General features: G+C 32.2%; 2 protein-coding genes across 2 annotated transcripts; one reads left to right on the top strand and one right to left on the bottom strand.

Moving 5' to 3' along the window:
- Window positions 1–9,084: 9,084 nt before the first annotated feature.
- LOC114421051 (protein LURP-one-related 17-like) lies at window positions 9,085–10,526 on the top strand. Its single transcript, XM_028386820.1, has 2 exons — window positions 9,085–9,557; window positions 10,032–10,526. Exons 1-2 carry the CDS (start codon window positions 9,267–9,269, stop codon window positions 10,413–10,415), a joined length of 675 nt encoding a protein of 224 aa, XP_028242621.1. The 5' UTR covers window positions 9,085–9,266; the 3' UTR covers window positions 10,416–10,526.
- Window positions 10,527–11,232: 706 nt separating this feature from the next.
- Window positions 11,233–16,007, bottom strand: LOC114421050. The gene is made up of 7 exons (XM_028386819.1): window positions 15,723–16,007; window positions 14,607–14,945; window positions 14,366–14,521; window positions 13,046–13,386; window positions 12,300–12,807; window positions 12,140–12,172; window positions 11,233–12,004 (listed from the first exon to the last, which is right to left on the bottom strand). The coding sequence occupies exons 1-7, from the start codon at window positions 15,808–15,810 to the stop codon at window positions 11,487–11,489; spliced, it is 1,983 nt and encodes a 660-aa protein (XP_028242620.1). The 5' UTR covers window positions 15,811–16,007; the 3' UTR covers window positions 11,233–11,486.
- Between the last annotated feature and the right edge of the window lie 1,919 nt (window positions 16,008–17,926).

The raw sequence follows: 17,926 nt of genomic DNA, 5'->3' as shown, positions 1-17,926 counted from the left end.
ATAAAAATAATCAAGTCGCATAATGTTGTGTTCAAAGTGAACCGTGCAAAGCATTATTGGGGCACCAAAATCTGTCGTTTAAGCCTAAAAAAAGGAGCCTACTTAATTAAGGCTTTTAGGGCTCCAATATTAATTAAAATGTTTGATATCTTTTCCTTTTTTCTAATTAAGGGGGGAAAAGTTGGTGGAGCAAATACGCTACGCAAGAATGCTAGATAATGAAGTGAGAACAGTGCATGAAGTGTAATAGAAGTTGTGTTGATCTTGACTGCGACTGTTAATGGAGAATGAAGAAATATCTAAATAATAATATTACTGTGTATGGTTTGAACAGGTCCTTCTATATAAACCTAGTCCACGCGTTCGGAGGGGATGTCTTCCCTCGTGGATTCATTCACTAGGAATAAGGAGTTGCATGAACCAAGACTTTTGTTCTTCCATGGGTATAATGTCAAATTAAAGATGATAAAAACGAATTTGTCATTATCTGTTCAATACCAAATTAAGTGTTGCTTCAATGTGAACCCGCGTGTATAAAGGGCGTTTTCAAATAAAGAATGAATGAATAACATTGGTTTCACTAACAAAAAATAACAATTTTATATATATATATATATATATATATTATTCATTACGTCACTTATTTTGTTCCTCATTTTTCTCTTTTTATTGTAAAAGATATTATAAAGAGTTGTTAAGTAATACTACATTGACAAAATTATTCAAAATGAAATGTCTGTTAAGGGCCTTGTTGGTTTTAGGTTAAAATCTCTGTCAGCCCACACCATAAAAAAAAATAATCTTCAGAACATCGTCCTAGAAACCTGGTTTCCTGAATTAGAAACTGTGTAAACAATTGCTTTGGATTTTTAAACAAACAAACACTAATTGTTAGACCCTGAAGGAGCTCAAAGGCTCCTTGTTTACTGAAATTAAGTTTACAAAGAATTGTTCCCTAATGATTAAGATGTGGGTTGATACTGATAGTTGTAAAAATATCCTCCTTTCATGGATATTCAAATGAGCACCACATGCTAATATGTATTTTTCTACGGTCACCTCAAAACATATGTTGTCTTTAATGGGGTGACTGATTATTCATGCGTAAAAAAACTATATACGGACTCTTTCATTTTTTGCAATGGATGATCCACGAGTTCTGTTGGTATTGTCTCAATTCAACTTCAACATTAGATCTAAAGTTTTGGAAATGGTGCTAACTTTGACTTAGGGTGTGAGAACGACTTTGACTTCGAGTTTTTGAGGAAAAATAGAGGGTAATTGGTTTTGTGTTGGACTAGCAAAGTGAAGGAGATATTTACTTGCTTCTGTGTGCTGTTGCTTGAACCATAAGAAATTGTGCAAAATGAGACTCAAGCCTCAAGGAATTGATCAACTTTGATTTTCTCCTTTTTGCTCCCTTGAGTAATTTGACTTAAGATCTGTTTTTTTTTATTATTGTTTTATTTCTCATGGTTAAGCTTAGGTATTAATATGAACTTATCCTAAAATGTCAATTCTTAACTTCAAATTTTAAAAAATATAAAATATGCATCAAGAAACATAAATATTCAAAAAATATATTTTAGATTTTTTTATGACTCGAACAAAATTAATGGCCAAAATATGTGTTTTATTTCTTCTCAAAATAAAGTGAGCCAATTCACCCAACCCAAGGGACAAGTTGGGTTACATTTTTTGTGACTTGGAAAAAGTGAGACAATTCAACTTTATTTTTAGCTGGCAATTTACATAGATAAAGTGAGACAAACAATGTACTTCACAGTTTCACAGCTCTATACTGACATACAAGTAGATGATACATATTTCCCCCTATAAATTATTATTGAATAAAATGTATTTTAGATTTCTTAGTTCTTATGTTAAAATTAATCGTAATTCTTATACTTTAGAAATGATGATTTTGATTCTTATATTTATAAAAATTGGTGAAATTAATCTTCCACCCTAACTCTGTTAGCTGGTGTGATTAACGACTGATACAATATATGCAACGTAATTACCGTGTAACTATCATGTAGTATCAGAGATTAAATTTATTGTATTTTAGAAAGACAAAAACTAAAATTGTGGTTTTAAAATATAGGACCTAAGATTAATTTTGACCAAAATTTTGAGACGAAAAGCACATTTTATCTATAATTATTTAAGGCTGGCAATTTACTAAGGTACATGCAAGTCCTCTTCTATAATTTACTAGTTATTAGGTATTTATTATACTGTGACTCTTTAGAGGGACGAGGCCGCTTAGTGTTTTATTTTGAAATTATTTGATGCTTTTAAAAAAATAGCAGTTTTTTTTTAAAGGATTAATAATAATACTTTTATACGCCTTCGTGGAATGAAAGATGAGTATGAAGAAAATAAATATAGAAAGGAAAGAAGAAGAAAAAACAAAAGATATAATAAGCAATGTAATAGGAAGGGAAAATATATATATATATATATATATATATATATATATATATATATATATATATATATATATATATATATAAAAGAGTATAACTAAAATATAAAGGGAATGAATTAAAAAAAATTGTATATTAGCTTGAAAGCGTGACATGGATTCAAATAAACAGAGCAGAAGGAAATGGGCTTTAAGCTAGACCTGTGAAGGTATGACAAGATCTCTGATGGGCATTTGAATCCTTTCATCTCCAAACTTATATCATTCACATTCCATTTTATTTGTGTGGAAAAAATACTCTAAAATGATTTATGTCTCAGCACTTTCCTTTTTCACCATGACAACCTGCATCGACCAACAACAACTCCTTCCGCCACCACCGCGTCTCAATCAACATCATCGCACCCCTCACCCAACACTATTGCACCACTGCGCACCTTCACCAACACATTTATATATTTGATTTAATAACGTAAGTGTAAGGAGAGTGGGGAACATGGATTCATGGGATTGTTGTTGATTTTGATGAGTCTGGTTGTGATGAAGGTAAAGGAGAAATGAAAATAAGGGGTATCACCCTATTCCGGAAAAAGAATAGCTCTGAAAATCTATTCCTAAATAGTTATTCCGGTTGGTGAAAATTACCTTTTGGACACTATTTCGAAATGGCATTTTCGAATGGGGGATTCCTAGTGATAGTTTTATCCATACAAATAAAATGAGAGGTACAAAATATAAGTTGGGGGTGCAGAATTCAAATGACTTGAAGTCGGCCATCAAACATATAGGGTCACTTCAAGCCCAACAAGAGGTTTCGTTTGTAAATCAGGCTTTAAGTTAAATTAAAAGAAGATATGACTTCTTTAAAAAAAAAAAAAAAAAAAAGAAAGAGAAAGAAGAAGAAGAATTGGGTATGTGTTGTTCTTCAAGACACTCATAATTTACGCATTTTCACTCATAATCGCATGCTCTTTTGTAATTGAGTTATTAAATAACACACTGTTTTCTAATATTTTTTAAGGTAATTAATATACAACACATTCATATATCAGTTTTAAGTATGAACATTAAATTGTACAAACTTATTTTCAAATTCTTTTGTATACTAAAATAATAGATAATTTAGTCCGGCCTTACAAGATGTGATTATGTTTGTGGAATAATAAGATTAATTCTTGTGGAAAAAAATTGTGGTTAGATGGAAAAAACAAAAAAAAACTTATCTTCAAATAGAGGCACATTGTCACTATCACTGATTAAGAATCAATGTCAATAATGACACTGTATCTCCACGCCTCATACAAAAAAGTAAGTTTTGATGATGTACCCATGCATAACACAAAGTGACGAGCGCGACAACTTGGAGGTGACTTTTTTTCTTTCTGGTTTTGGACAGTAAAAATGATTAGGGCTTAAGGGTGCAGTTATGATAAATCTTGATTGTCATTTTGTCGTATTTAATCTTTTGATTTTTCATATGCTTTGAATTGTTTTAATTTTTTATCTTCTGTTTTTTAGTATTAAACTAAATTAGTTATTGTGTTTGCGTGAACTCGTCAAATTTGGCAATTATTTTCTTAATTGTTTGGACAATTTCCAATTTATTGTTTTCTCAGTTGTGCTTTTTATCATTTTATTATGTTTAATGCCCACCTTTGGTTTCCAAATAAAACTATATATGAAATCCTATAAATGATTTACATATATGGAACATGTCATTTTATTGAGTTTTGGTCTTTGAAAGACACTTGTGAGTTGTGACCTTTTTTTTTCTAGGGATGTGTTTGAGACAACAACAAAAATGAAATTACCTTAATAATCAATTATATGTATAATAATTATAACTAAAATTAATATTGCATTTGAATAAGTTTATTAAAAAGTGATTTTAAGATAATTAATTATGTTTGACTAGTATTTTGATTTCGGATTTTAACGCCTGGTTTGAAATGCCAATGGTTTTGATTGCTGGATTTCTGAGCTGTTTCTAAGATGCTGTGACTCTGTGAGAATAAATCACCAAGGAAATGGACAAGAGGAAGGTGACAATTAAGATTGAACAATGATCAATGACTAATTTGGTTTTGCCTTGTGTATTCGCTTTGTTCTAAAGAACCTATATATGTAGGATTTGGTAATTAACCATTAAACCTAGCTTGCCTGGCCACCCATAGTCTCTGGCTTTTATTTACCAAGGGAAAATAAATAAGTGGAGAATTTCCGCCACAAACAAGTTGCAGGTTTTAGTAAGTTATTTGCAACCACTTGCTTAACTTGTTCTTAGTGGAACTCACGTAAATCCCACTTTCCAATTTGTACCAAGTGATATATCTCGTCGAAATATAGGATAAAATGTGATTAATTATGGCCTTTGATTGTATTGAATAGGTATTGATAGGAGAGATCCTTGTGTTATGCCACCAACTTTTGCAATCTGGCATCAACCAATAATACTTTTAGTTAAGGAGCAAAAGAACAAATCTTCAAGTTTGTAGATGTTATTACAATATTACTTATTAGGCAGCAGAGGAATCTCTCTGCTCTATATTTTACTATATAAAAATAGGTGGGACGTGTCATGTCATTTGAGAGCTATACTATTATACTTATCTCTTTTATATCTTTAGTGAACTGAATTTTATTTAACACTACAAAATAAATGATTGAAAAATGAATTAAATCATGATATTTTTTTATGCAAAAAAATTGTGATTAACTCAATCATATTCTTTCTTCTTTTTCTTTTTTTTTTCTCTCATCCTTAATATCTACCCGAAAAACAGGGTGGACGGCTCGTTGATATTGTTCCTTAATATTGGAGTATTATCATCAACATTGTTTACTTTATGAGCCTTAATTACGTGGCCAATCACTCCAGAATTCCAGGAATAGATTGTAAAAATGGATAGACACACGCTCACATCTCCGCTGATCTGCCCCTAACTAACAGATTGAGTAGAGTGAATTTCTTGGGGGTGGGTGAAAGAGAATTCTAATACAATATTCTTATAAGTCAATATTAGAGACAGATCACATAAACAAATTTAAGAATCAATACACCAATAAAAAAAAAGTTAAGTATTATTAGCCATCTTAACCTTAAACCATATTTTGACCTATCCGTCGGGGAATTTTGATAGCATATATAGATATATTAACAAAAGAAGGGCGGTTTCAAAAAGAGAGGAAATGGAGAAGGAAGTTATGGTTTAGCAAGTGCACAGGTTGAGGTCAAATCCAAAAGTACTTGCACTTTGTTCTCATTTTCTAAATTCTCATTCTAGCTAGCTATATTATAATGGGACAAATGGGATAATTTTGTCGATGAGGATTGAGGACGGGGATGGCTTCCTTAGTTTTCCAAGAATTTAAGAACATAATAAGATTAAGATGTAACCTTTTCTTTTATTTGTTTCGTTTGTGAGATACTGTTAGTTACATTATTGTTTTTATGGTGTAGAATAGTTACATTGCCAAATTATTCAGTGCCATTTCAAAAATTCATTTTCTTTGATTCATGAGTTTACTTTTTTTTGCTTGGAGTGAAAAAACAAGGTGAGCCCTTTATTCCCCAAAAGGCCTGATTAATTTACCTCTCCTCGTTTGAAAAGTAATGATAATAAAACAATGCAATTAATTATGTAAATGTTGTTATAATAGCTGTAAAGTATTATAATAAGATCTTTATCCTAATTTGTAAAAAATTACCAACCAGGGGTAATTAGAAGGATTTATCTTTATCTCTACCTATTAATCCGAAATTTTGATGGAGTCACTTTCAAGAAACAATAAACAAACAAGCAAGAAAAATAAAAGGAATAAGAAAAAAAAACAAGGAAAGAAAATGATATTCACTGTAATTTGTTGAATTTTATCATAATTATCTTAAAATTATATCAATCATAATTTGTAATTGGATACTAGTATAAAGTTGTGCATGACAATTAATCTCAAAAACAAGACATAACAATCTTTATGTCTAAGATTGGACAATAGCAAATTTCTTTATAAATGTGAAACAGATGAATCACATAAACCCCAAAGTTCTTGATTCCAGCTTCTGTAAACAAAACCCCGTGCCGTCAGCACATGGTTTGGAGGAGCTCGTTCCTTGCATTGCAGGATTTGTTTGGAGAGGAAGACAAGAATTAATGTGACGGTTTGGGGGTGAGACGGAGAATTCGGAAGAGAGGGGACAAAGTAGTTATTTCACTTATTTGAATAGAGATACTCGCCCATTAGAACTCATGCATGTATTGGGCACATGTACATCTTTCATTCATTTTCAAGGGATAAATTGACCCAGTTTAGTATTATTCATGTCCATCTTTATTTAGTGCATCTATATATATGTTTTGATTATATTCTTTTTTTTATTTTTAAAATTTAATGTGGGTTTTTTTTTACTGAACGGGTTCATGAACATAAAATGTAAAAGTATTAATTATATTTATTAAATACATCATGATAAAAACATTAAATGATTTTTTTATTTTTATGTAATAAATATTTTTTTCTTGTCATGTATCTATGCACATAGATTAAAAAACTCTTTCTAATTTAATTTTTTTATGTTTCATACATAAAATAATAGAAAAGTTACAGTATAATTTCTCAACCAAGGACTTTATTAGTAAGTGTAATTTCTGAAGAAAGACATACTAACCAATATCTTTAAAACATTAGTTAAGGTATAAAAAATTAAAAAAAAAATATTATTAATACTTTTGTCATGACTTCCAATGCATTCCAATATATTTTGATTATAAGCATCGTATTTAATTTTTTAATAAAATATTAATTCTTTTCATTAATATCCATAATAAGTATCATTTTAATTTATCAATATAATATTAATAATAAGATTAATTTTATAAAATTACTACTTTCATATATTTATTAAATCTTTTAGTTTATATAAAATAATTCAAAACAATACTTATTTGGGGATAGAGGAGGTACATGTTATTGCAAAATTTATAATTAAGATCAACTTTGACCTATATTTCAATTATGTTCAATAATTCAAAATTAATTTTGAGTTTAATTTTATCAAAACAATATTCATTAACTTTAAACCAACATTTCGGTTTCTGTATTTTTAATAGCGCATTTCCTAATTTCCATTTTTTACTATTGTACTTTATTTGATCGTTATTGCTGTCCTTAAATATTTACAGCAACAATGTCTCCACTACCTTAATTATCTGAAGAGTATATCACGTGGAATTCGCAAAGGCCATTACACATGTCATTTGCTTTGTTTGTTTACTTACAATAATTAACGGAATAAATTTAGTCAATTGCTGTATAAAAAAATTAGTCAAAAAGTTTTTGGAATATTAGAAATTTTCTTTGATCACTCTATGGCTCTCAGTAGTGATGACTGATGAGTCCTCCCTCTATAATTTCAATCACTTCTTGGGTTCCCTTTTCCGTCTCTTTCGCAAGAGCATACGTAGCAAAGAAACATGCATCAACAATTTTCAAGCACTCCAACCTTTGAAAACAAGATATGAAATATGTGAATATGCGATGTAACCTTGCCGGCCACGCGTCACAATTCTCCAACACCCGTTACTGATGATTTCAACATCAACAATGTTTTTTTCCTTTTTTCCAGGAATCAACAGTTTTTTCCTTGAAACTTCCGAAATATCTCCTTACGTCCGTAAAAAAAAATGTGTAACTATTTATATTATATATTAATAATTCTTGCATGAGTCGACAGACTATAATCATTTCGGTGCCAAGTTCACAATGCCTGTAAAGAACAACATCATATGATGTTGCGTGTATTTTTTTGAGTGGACTAAAATGTACATATACCATAACTTTTATAATTGATCTCCCGTGACTGAATTGATCATAAATTCGCTACACACTTACCTACACATCTTTCCACATATCACCTCGCATCCTATACATGAATGATAAGATCAAATTATTTTGGACGGTTATACTGGATCCTACATTATATGGGAAGATATCAGTCAAACTCACCTACATTTATTTTTGAAAAATTCAAAATTCGAATTTATCTTCTTATTTTTTTCACTTTCCTTATTCACTTAAGAATCTAGACACTATTTTTCTTATTTTATAACCACACAAATCTGTAAAGATAGCCTCCAAAGTGAATAGGTATTTGAACTCCGACAGAATAAAGTAATCGTTCGTGTCATCAAATGTGAATGCAAGTGAGCTGATTACCAAGCAGTCTTTTCTTTTTTGTTTTTGTTATCAAATTATAAGTACGATATATTTCACAATTTTGCGAATGACTAATGTCAATGGGAAAAATTAACTAATAATTTTTAGTAAAAATAAAATTTCCAACTACATTTTTTAAATTTATCAAACCGGAGATCTCAAGATATCCAATCCAATTAACATTCACGGGACGAATGAAATGTTGGTAAGTTACTTTCTTTTCTTTAGAAAAGTAAAAAGAAAGAAGTCAAAGTGTAGAAATGAATGCATCTGGTCCAAGAGCGTGTAACTTTTAAAGACATTCTCGTCCCACACTAGCCTCCAAAAAGGTTCCTGTGTGCTTAACTGCTAATCGACCCGTATTGTCGCCCTTGGCTTTGTGCTAGAAAGAAGCAGAATTCTAGACCAACTCCATCACCTATCCCTATTTTATTCGTTGGAAAACGTGTCCATATTCCATGTCGTGTGAACACGTTAACTCTAGAGTAGACCCTGTTGGTTGTTGCTATAAATATAATATAAACCCCTTAGAATTTAGATAGATTCCGCCGAAAGAAATAGTCTTGCTAACTACAAAGACAGTGTTAACCAGAGACTGAAGGAAGCAGAAAAGAGTTAGAGCATGAGGGTGTTTTCTAGGTTCAAATTTCTGTCAAGAGCAGTGCACGAGGAACAAGAGGGTGAGCATGATGGGGGGGAGAAAATCAAGTACCCTTTAACGGAGGGAAATTTGTGTACGTCCTTAACATTAACGGTTTGGAGAAAATCCCTTGTGATTAGTTGTAAAGGATTCACGGTGATAGATCCATATGGAAACCTTGTGTATCGGGTGGACAATTACATCGTGCACCCCAACGAAGTCATTCTTATGGACGCTTCAGGAAACTCTGTTCTCACCTTGCGCCGCTCCAGGGTATGTATAAGTTTATCACTTTTCCTATGTTGAGAATTACCGCATTTAGCCAAACAAGTTGTTAGACTGTTAGTTGGACATTCAAATCCACTACCTCTCCATCATTCCTTTCTTCCACCACTATAAGTCAACCTTATATTTCCACAAGTAATTCCTCAATTATACTTATAATGTGAAGCAAGCATTTAAAAGATGTAGTTTTTGGTCTGTAATGTGAAAAAAGCTGAACAACTTAATTAATTATTGAACAAGTACTAATCATATAAATACTTGTGTATAAGTTGCTTTTATAATAAAAAAGAAAATATGATTAAACTGTTTTTATATAATTTATAAGTTGTTTTCACAAGTCATCTAAACCCACAGCTAAGGATCAAAGAAATGATATTTTGTCTGTTGAGATATAAAGTGCTATCTATGGTTTTATAAAATGGTGTTGGTTGTTGATGACATGTTGATTTTATTTGATTGCAGAAGCTAGGATTAGTAGATAGCTGGTTTGTGTATGAAGGGGAAATGGGGAAGCAGAAGGTTAAATCAAGAGATAGTCCAGTTTGTTGTGTACGGAAGCGTGTGAATATTTTAGACGGCAAACCCAAGGTTCAGGCCTACGTGTACCGCGTGACCTCGGATTCAGATAAAAGACATGCGGCGTTTACAATAGAAGGTTCCTATGCACATAGGACATGTAAAGTGTTGGATGAGTACAAGAAAGCCGTAGCTGAAATCAAGAGAAAGGAGGCCAATACCAAAGACGTCTCTTTCGGGATAGAGATTTTTCAGTTAGTTGTTCACCCTGGGTTTGATACTAGCTTTGCTATGGCACTAGTTTTACTACTGGATCAAATGTTTTCATAATACTCTTCATATAGAGTAGTAACACATTTCTAGTTTCTATATCACAATGACACTGTAAATCAGCTGGAGAGATCTATATAAAAAGAAAAAGAAAACAATTGAAACAGTCAACTACAGTGTGTGTTTGATTTCATGTCAAGCAAGAAGCTACACAGATCAGCGCATGTTTGGATCTGCGTCAAAGATCCAAGTTTTCCTCTTAATTCACATCAAAGTTGAAGCCAAAACAATAATTATTTGCTTCAGTATGATGTGCATCAAACGAACATGCGGTTAGGAATGGAATCCATTTCCCAAGAGGCTGAGTATGCAAACAGTTCAAATCATCAGACTGCATCCTCGCTATAAATGGCCTCAAAAGTCAAAAAGAACTAAAACTTTTGTTAATTCAATAAATAACGTATAAAGACTACAAGCATTACCCAGGAGCACATAATGCATGAGGTATCATTTTTTAACCATATTTCTAAAACAAGCCTATGCGCAAATATAAAAGTTACAGCTGCACATAGCTGCGAACAAATTTGGATTCTCTCGGCTTCATTCCCTCCAGCAGCCATCTTGCAGCCAACATCTAAACCCTTAAATTTATTATTATACAAAATTGGAGAGAAAGGAGAATTTAATAGATGGATGAGATTTTGGACGAAAGAAGTGCTGCTGGAGAGCCCGAAGGATATGGATACGAAACCGAAAATGTAGCATTAGTAAATTTAACAATCAATCCAGAAAAAAAAAAAAGAAAAAAAAACTAGTATAAGAAGCATGCTATAGAATGGCAGTTGCATGCAATTCATAAAAGATACACACAGAAAGAATGAGGGAACTTAATCTCACTAATGCTTGGTACTCTGCGGTAAGCAAAGAATTCTGCTGTTTTATACACCTGTTTTAATGTTACAACATTTGAATCATGTTTGCCTCTCCAACATAAACACTAGCAACAAATTCATCGCAGGCTTGCAGCCACAACATAACAATATGTACAAAGAAGCCTTTTACTAACCTATCATTTGCTAATCACACAACAGCTGCCAGCTGCTGATGCGTCTACTGTCAATAATTGTTTGGTCAATCTGTGTTGTCTCTTCCCCTTTTCCAATCCATCACTACTAATTTTCCAACCTGCTGCTGACCATCACGAGTCTTATCTAAACCCCTTGCAGGTGGGGGCATCATACAATGTTGCTTCAAGATGCTGGCATTTGTGCGTTTGTTTTCCACAAACGAGTCTCTAACTTGTTTACTGGGAAACGATCTACTTGATTTTGAAATAGGCCACACAATGTGTCCTTTCTTGGCAATATTGGAGTAACCACTGTTCTTATTCTCGACTATGGAAAGTCTTGGCTTCTTTGAGGGCATTATCTGCTCCACACTTCTGGCCACCATGTCAGATCCGATCATTGAAATTGGTCTAGAAGATGTCTCCTCAAGTTTCTCATTTGATTTATAGTGGCAAGCTTTCATGGTCTTTTGTGAAGTTTTCCTTTGCCATCTTAAAATTCCATCTGAGTTCTGCCTCTGTGAATGAGTTGCAATTTCACAGAGAGTTTGTGCAGCAGTTAATACTCTTGGACAACGCTCATCTGTCACAAACAAAAATGTTAAGCAGGAGGTCTTGCTCTACTAGAGACTTCAGTAGATTAAAAGGACCAGATTTTCAAAATAGTCAAACAAGTGTACACATGCAAAAAAATGTGTTGTTCTCAATAACAACATACCGTTCTCTTTAGTATCAGCTGGGCCTCCAAATTCTGTATTTTCAGGACAGAGATCAGTCAGATGATTCCCAGAGAGAGGGAGGGAGAAGAGAAGAATCAGATGAGAAAAAGAAAGTAGAGATAAACAGTAAAAAATTCAGGTAGCCTAAGAAAAACTTGCCTGCTTTAGCCCAAGAATCTTCTGAACATGATACAGAAGATGAAGAATCCAACAGATGGAAAGGAAGGTTAGCAAATAAAGATGAGAAATTCTTTTTGTCTGAACTACCAGATGAAGGAACAAGGCTCTGATCATAACTGAATGAATCAAGGTTTGTGAAGGAACTGCGATCAGCATCTGTAGAGCTAGCAATGACACATGTCCTTGACCATTTACCTTGGCACATGCTTCTACTTGTTGATAACTTACCTGTGTCAGAATTAGTTCTAGAATGGCCACCAAAAGCATGTGACCATGGAAAGGTTGGCAGGCTTGGCCGACGAGACACTTGCTTGCCTGACCGTTGATCAATACCATTCTTTGTGGTAACAGCAGGCTTGGACACATCAAGCAGCAAAGACTCCAAATCCTGGAATGGATGGAGTGCAATTCGTTCCAAAACATCCTTAGGTTGATGTAATGGGAAGTCAAGCGGACTAGTTGTACTTTCTACTTCACTACAATGATCCTGGATGTCAAGCACCAGTAAGTACAAAATGACATTAACATTATATACAGTTTTATTATCAGTGGAGGTAAATTAGAATAGGCATACATGACCAAGCAAAAGCAAAAAGTTTAACTGACTGGAGAAGCTAAATATGATGGGGCAGCCTTTATGTAACATATATGAAGCAATCCATTAAATTCAAATTTTATTTTATTAAAGCCAAAATGAATGCATACTTGAAACATTTAATACTAACCTTCTGACATGAAGACATATCTAATGTACAAGACTGCTCTTTATCCCCATTACCAACACTTTCTACTGCACAAACTGAGCTCAATTGGCAAGTTGACATTTTCATGTTGGAGGAGTAATCCATCTCAGTCATATTTTGGGACTGAACGGGTTTTGGGCACTGAAGGATAGAGCATGCCTTTCTTACTGAATTTAAAAAACTATCACTCACACTTGATGTTTTCTTCCCTTTATCTTTGCTTAAAATGGGGCACTCAAAAGTGCCCCTAAGGAGCTCATCTAACGGTGGTTCATCAATAAGCTTTGTGACATCATGAAAATCATGTTTCAGACCATATAGCCCTGGCAACATTTTCCAAAAAAACTGATTGAAATTAATTTAAGTTTCACATAGTAATCACAGTCTTAAAGCATAAAAGAACCCAAACATATTATTCTGGCAAAGCTGAGCTTTATTAAAATCTTAAGTATTAATTAAACAGCTTATATTTGTTGCTTGGAATTGTAGATTAACGGTGTCAGAACATATATCATTTGCTGATGTGGCCGCATGTGGGTTAGGTACTAACTATCAGACATATAGCTAACTGATACAAAATCATATGCTAGGAAGCCAAAATTTTGATATCCTTGCATAGAAGAGCTGGCTCAAAAATATTGAAAATTATAATTAAGAAATAACAAATGATACTCTAAACTTCTACAAGTTCAAAGAATTGAACATTAATAAACTGCCTCCATAGTGGCACAAGTATAGCCAAAATGATATTGAGTTCATGATTCAAGAATAATAATGCAATAAGGTACAATTTTTGAGAAATCAAGACATTATTGTAAGAAGACTGCTGTTCAAGTATATCTGTTATGAGCGATCAGCAATACAAACATGCCTGATTGACTTTTAAGCTGGATAAGCACATACTCAAAATAGACCTGTTTCTGGCTTCAATATCATTACCACCACGGTAGTAAAGAAAAAACAAAGGAAGTCTCAGTTTGTCATGAACTTGGTTTTTGAATAAAAAAATACACAGTGTATATCCATATCAGTAGACAACTTCAGAGAGTTTTCTCACACATATTGAATGGAATGACCTGAATTGTTAGATAACTTAAGTAATTAATGCTACAAACACACAAATCAGATATCAAGCAGGTTAAATGAGCTCCTAGCTATCTTCAATCACAATGTCCAAGATGCACAGAAAATAAATGTGTGTGTGGGGGGGGGGGGGGGGGGGGCAGTTCATGAAGAGAGAGAAACTACTACAGGAGATTTATGAAGAAAGAAAACAATAGGCCTAATAATTACATTACATACCAAAAAAGTTGTTCCCCCCAGACGTAGAACTGAAGATTGATGCACCCATCTTCATAGAGGATGACTCAAATTTAGCCTTGGCAGAAGGCACTTTAAAATTCCTCTTATCACCACGCTTGCTAGAATTGCTCTTTTGCTTGGGTAATTGATTTTTCTCTACACCAAAAGAAATCAAGGAACAAAAAAGTCAAAAGAGCATATAGATAGAAAGCCGTCGATGGCCTGTGTGGTGTGAAAATACCTGGAGAAGTACAGTTTAAATTATGAGATCCAAGTTTATCAGAAATATCCTTTGACTCCTCAATTCCATTAGGGCTTAAAGAATCTTCTGGTTGTGACATCCGTGGCCTCTTTGAACAAGAACTATTACTCCTGTTTGATTTTGCTGATTTTCGTTGAAATGGTACACCTTCTAATCTAGAATTAATTACAGGACAATTTCTGCCATTACCACTAGGCATATTTTTGGACGCCTCTTCACCCTTGAGATGGGGCAGCAGACTAGAATTCTTAGAGAGTTGAGTTTCTACAAATTTATTGCAGGAAGGAAACTCAGCTGCCGTTTTTATACTTGCAACATCTGGCACAATAACAGTGAGTCGGTAAAATCATGTAATAATGAATAAAAAACCATAAAGATGATGAGTATATCACAAAGTTAAGACTGAAGTTAATAGACTAAACCCAAACCCAAACCCAATAATGGGCAATTCATCCATAAAATGAATATCTATTAGCAATAGATAATTACTTGAAACAGTCAGAGTAACAGCTATTTAAAGTCGAACAACTGCAAAGTGCAAAAGGAGCACACTGGTTTAATCTGGTCATGAGTATGGCCGTATGGGGGATGACTCAAAACCAAGCATTGAGCAAACAGAGTGAGCATCTCCACCACTAAGCAGAGCTCCTCAAACTCCCAACACTTAACTAACACACACATGTGGCCTGCATCAAATTTACACTCAAACAACTTCCTCTCCCATCAATGGACAAAATAATATCAACATGTTTTCACATTCAACCTTCCGTTACCTTTCTAATCAATATTACTGACAAGTGTAGGAATTACAAGACTGCAGCCATAGTCAGAGCAGTTGTCACTGGGTTCATTTTCAGTTATAATGATGTAAAAATTATAAAAATTATCTAAATTACATTTTCCCAGCTTCCAGATTTGCATTATTTCGTAACGATCAAGACCACTAGCAAACAAACAACAGAATATCACAGATCAAATTACCAAATCCCAAAGCCAACGACACATACCCATACATAGACAAAGCAATAACAAAAAAGTAACATAAAGAAAAGAAATAGAAATAGAAAATTGGGGAAAGGATAATGAGCAAGAAACCATTTTGAATTAGCGAGAAACCCTCCGATCCCATCAATTTGGGGGCAGCTGCCACGTCAACTGGTAACGGCAATTCAACGGCGTCCATGGACGGAACCCTAAACCCCTTCGCGAATCTGGTGGCGGTGGCAAGTGTAGAGTGAAGAGAGAGAAAGTGACTGTTTGGTGCGAAGGAGCATGTTGCGGCTGTTCAAGAAGTTCTAGGGCAAATTTTGGGATTCAAAGATTGCTATATATAGTTTTCGGGAAATGGTCTCAAGCATTTTGTCAGTAGGGAATATTCCGGTAAGGGCAATCCCACATTATTTTTATATAACACCCTTTTATCTTGTATGAATGGAGGACTTTTTTTCTTTACTTAATTGACGTGTCATTATCCATTTTGTTCTTAAATCAATTAATGCATGTTTATCACTCAGATTAACATATTATTATTACAGTTGCAGTCCTTTTTTCTTCTAATAGATTACCGTATAATTTAGGATAAATAATTAATTTTATCCCCAAATGTATATAGCATGGATAATTGTATACTCAAAAAAATAAAAATTCAAATTTTAATCGTTAAAAATAAAAAATGCGACAAATTCATTTATTCGTTAATTTTTTACGATTGTTAATGGAAAAAGCATACGTAACATAGATAGACGAAAATGTTACAAAAACAATTATCAACATGGTTGTTGAATAGACTTGACCAAAATGTCAATAAATTTTCATTGGACTAATTCATTATATCTCAAATTTTGTTTCATTTAAGGGTAAAATATAATTTAATATTTATTTTCTCTCTCATTTTTTTTATCGTTACAAGCATTACAATAGATACTTAAAAACAATAGAAAAACAAACATAAGTTAGAACAAACACAATAATAAACATAATATTATTTAATAAGCATAATTTATCTAGCTGTGAAATTTTTATTGTGACAGCATTAGATTTACAACGATAAAAAATAGGAGAAAAAATGAAGATTAAATTATATTTTACTCTTAAATGAAGTAAATCTATGGTCTAACAAATTAATTCAATTGAAACTTACTAAAATTTTGGTTCAATCTATTCAATAAGTCATGTTGGCAATATTTGTGTCCCTTTGTATAATTAAAATCATGACTAGAGTTGACAAAATAAATTGGATCAAGTGGGTCAAACTAGATTGAAAGATATGTAGACTTAAATGTTATTGGACCTATTTGAACCGGTCCATTAGGCGTGTTGAGTTAAGTTTAACTCAATAAATATATGCTCAAATTCGATTGTGTCTATCTTGGTCTGATATTTTATATTTTATATTTTATATTTTTTAATTTCTATGAACTAGTGTAATAACTCTGTTGTACGCAAGTCTTAGGTTTATCATTTACAAATTTTTATATTATTATAATTTCAATGTATTTGTAATGTCTTTTATTTAAAATATATATTTATTTTTGTGTTCGTGCATTTGTGTGCGTATGATTACAAGTATATTCATATGTATTTGTTAAAAAATTAAAATAAAAAATAAATTAAATTAAAAACAAACAAATTGGAAGCATATTGTTATATTATAACAAATATTTTTAAAACATGTATTTATACAAAAAAATTGTATATTTATACTACAATTATATTAGAGTAACTTAACTTATATATAATTAAATTTATTTAAATAATTTCAAATTACAAATACGGTAGGTTTGACTTATTACATACTCATGTTTCATTAAATAAGAAGTAGGGTAAAAAAATGATTTATTTTACCCTTGGATGTAGATACTCATTAAACTATCTATTTTTAATCCATAATAAATTTTAATACATATTGTCATCTCTAATCATTATACTTATGATCCAAATTAAAAGATTTAGAATTCATAAACGAAATAATATTTTTATATTATATAATCAATATCATTATACATATATACATCACTCATTCAAAATCATAATCAATGTGTCCATAACCATAATCATTAGTTTTATTTAGTAGATGCACACTCATCGTATTATATCCATCATCTTTGAAAAAAACAATAATAATAACAACATAACATATCAATTTTAACATTGCAATAGAGAATGATGCATAAAATATTTTTTAAAGTAAAGCTTGACAAATGAAAAGAGTGAGATAAATTATTACCTAAGGAAAACACCCTTTGTCATATCTGTGAAGCCAAAAAGAAAAAAAACATTAGTAAAATGAAAGAGACAAA

Source organism: Glycine soja, chromosome 8 (genome assembly GCF_004193775.1).
Source record: "Glycine soja cultivar W05 chromosome 8, ASM419377v2, whole genome shotgun sequence".
Taxonomy (NCBI): Eukaryota; Viridiplantae; Streptophyta; class Magnoliopsida; order Fabales; family Fabaceae; genus Glycine; species Glycine soja.
Note: the sequence above shows the minus strand (reverse complement) of the source record. Positions and strands in the feature narration are given on the sequence as shown.

Excerpts from the sequence above, each read along its gene's own strand:
- LOC114421051 (XM_028386820.1), top strand. The coding sequence starts at position 9,267 with ATGAGGGTGTTTTCTAGGTTCAAATTTCTGTCAAGAGCAGTGCACGAG. Across the intron at positions 9,558-10,031 it reads TCACCTTGCGCCGCTCCAGG|AAGCTAGGATTAGTAGATAG; the intron begins GTATGTATAAGT and ends ATTTGATTGCAG.
- LOC114421050 (XM_028386819.1), bottom strand. The coding sequence starts at position 15,810 with ATGGACGCCGTTGAATTGCCGTTACCAGTTGACGTGGCAGCTGCCCCC. Across the intron at positions 14,522-14,606 it reads TTTAAACTGTACTTCTCCAG|AGAAAAATCAATTACCCAAG; the intron begins GTATTTTCACAC and ends CTTTTGGTGTAG. Across the intron at positions 12,005-12,139 it reads AGCTGATACTAAAGAGAACG|ATGAGCGTTGTCCAAGAGTA; the intron begins GTATGTTGTTAT and ends TGTTTGTGACAG.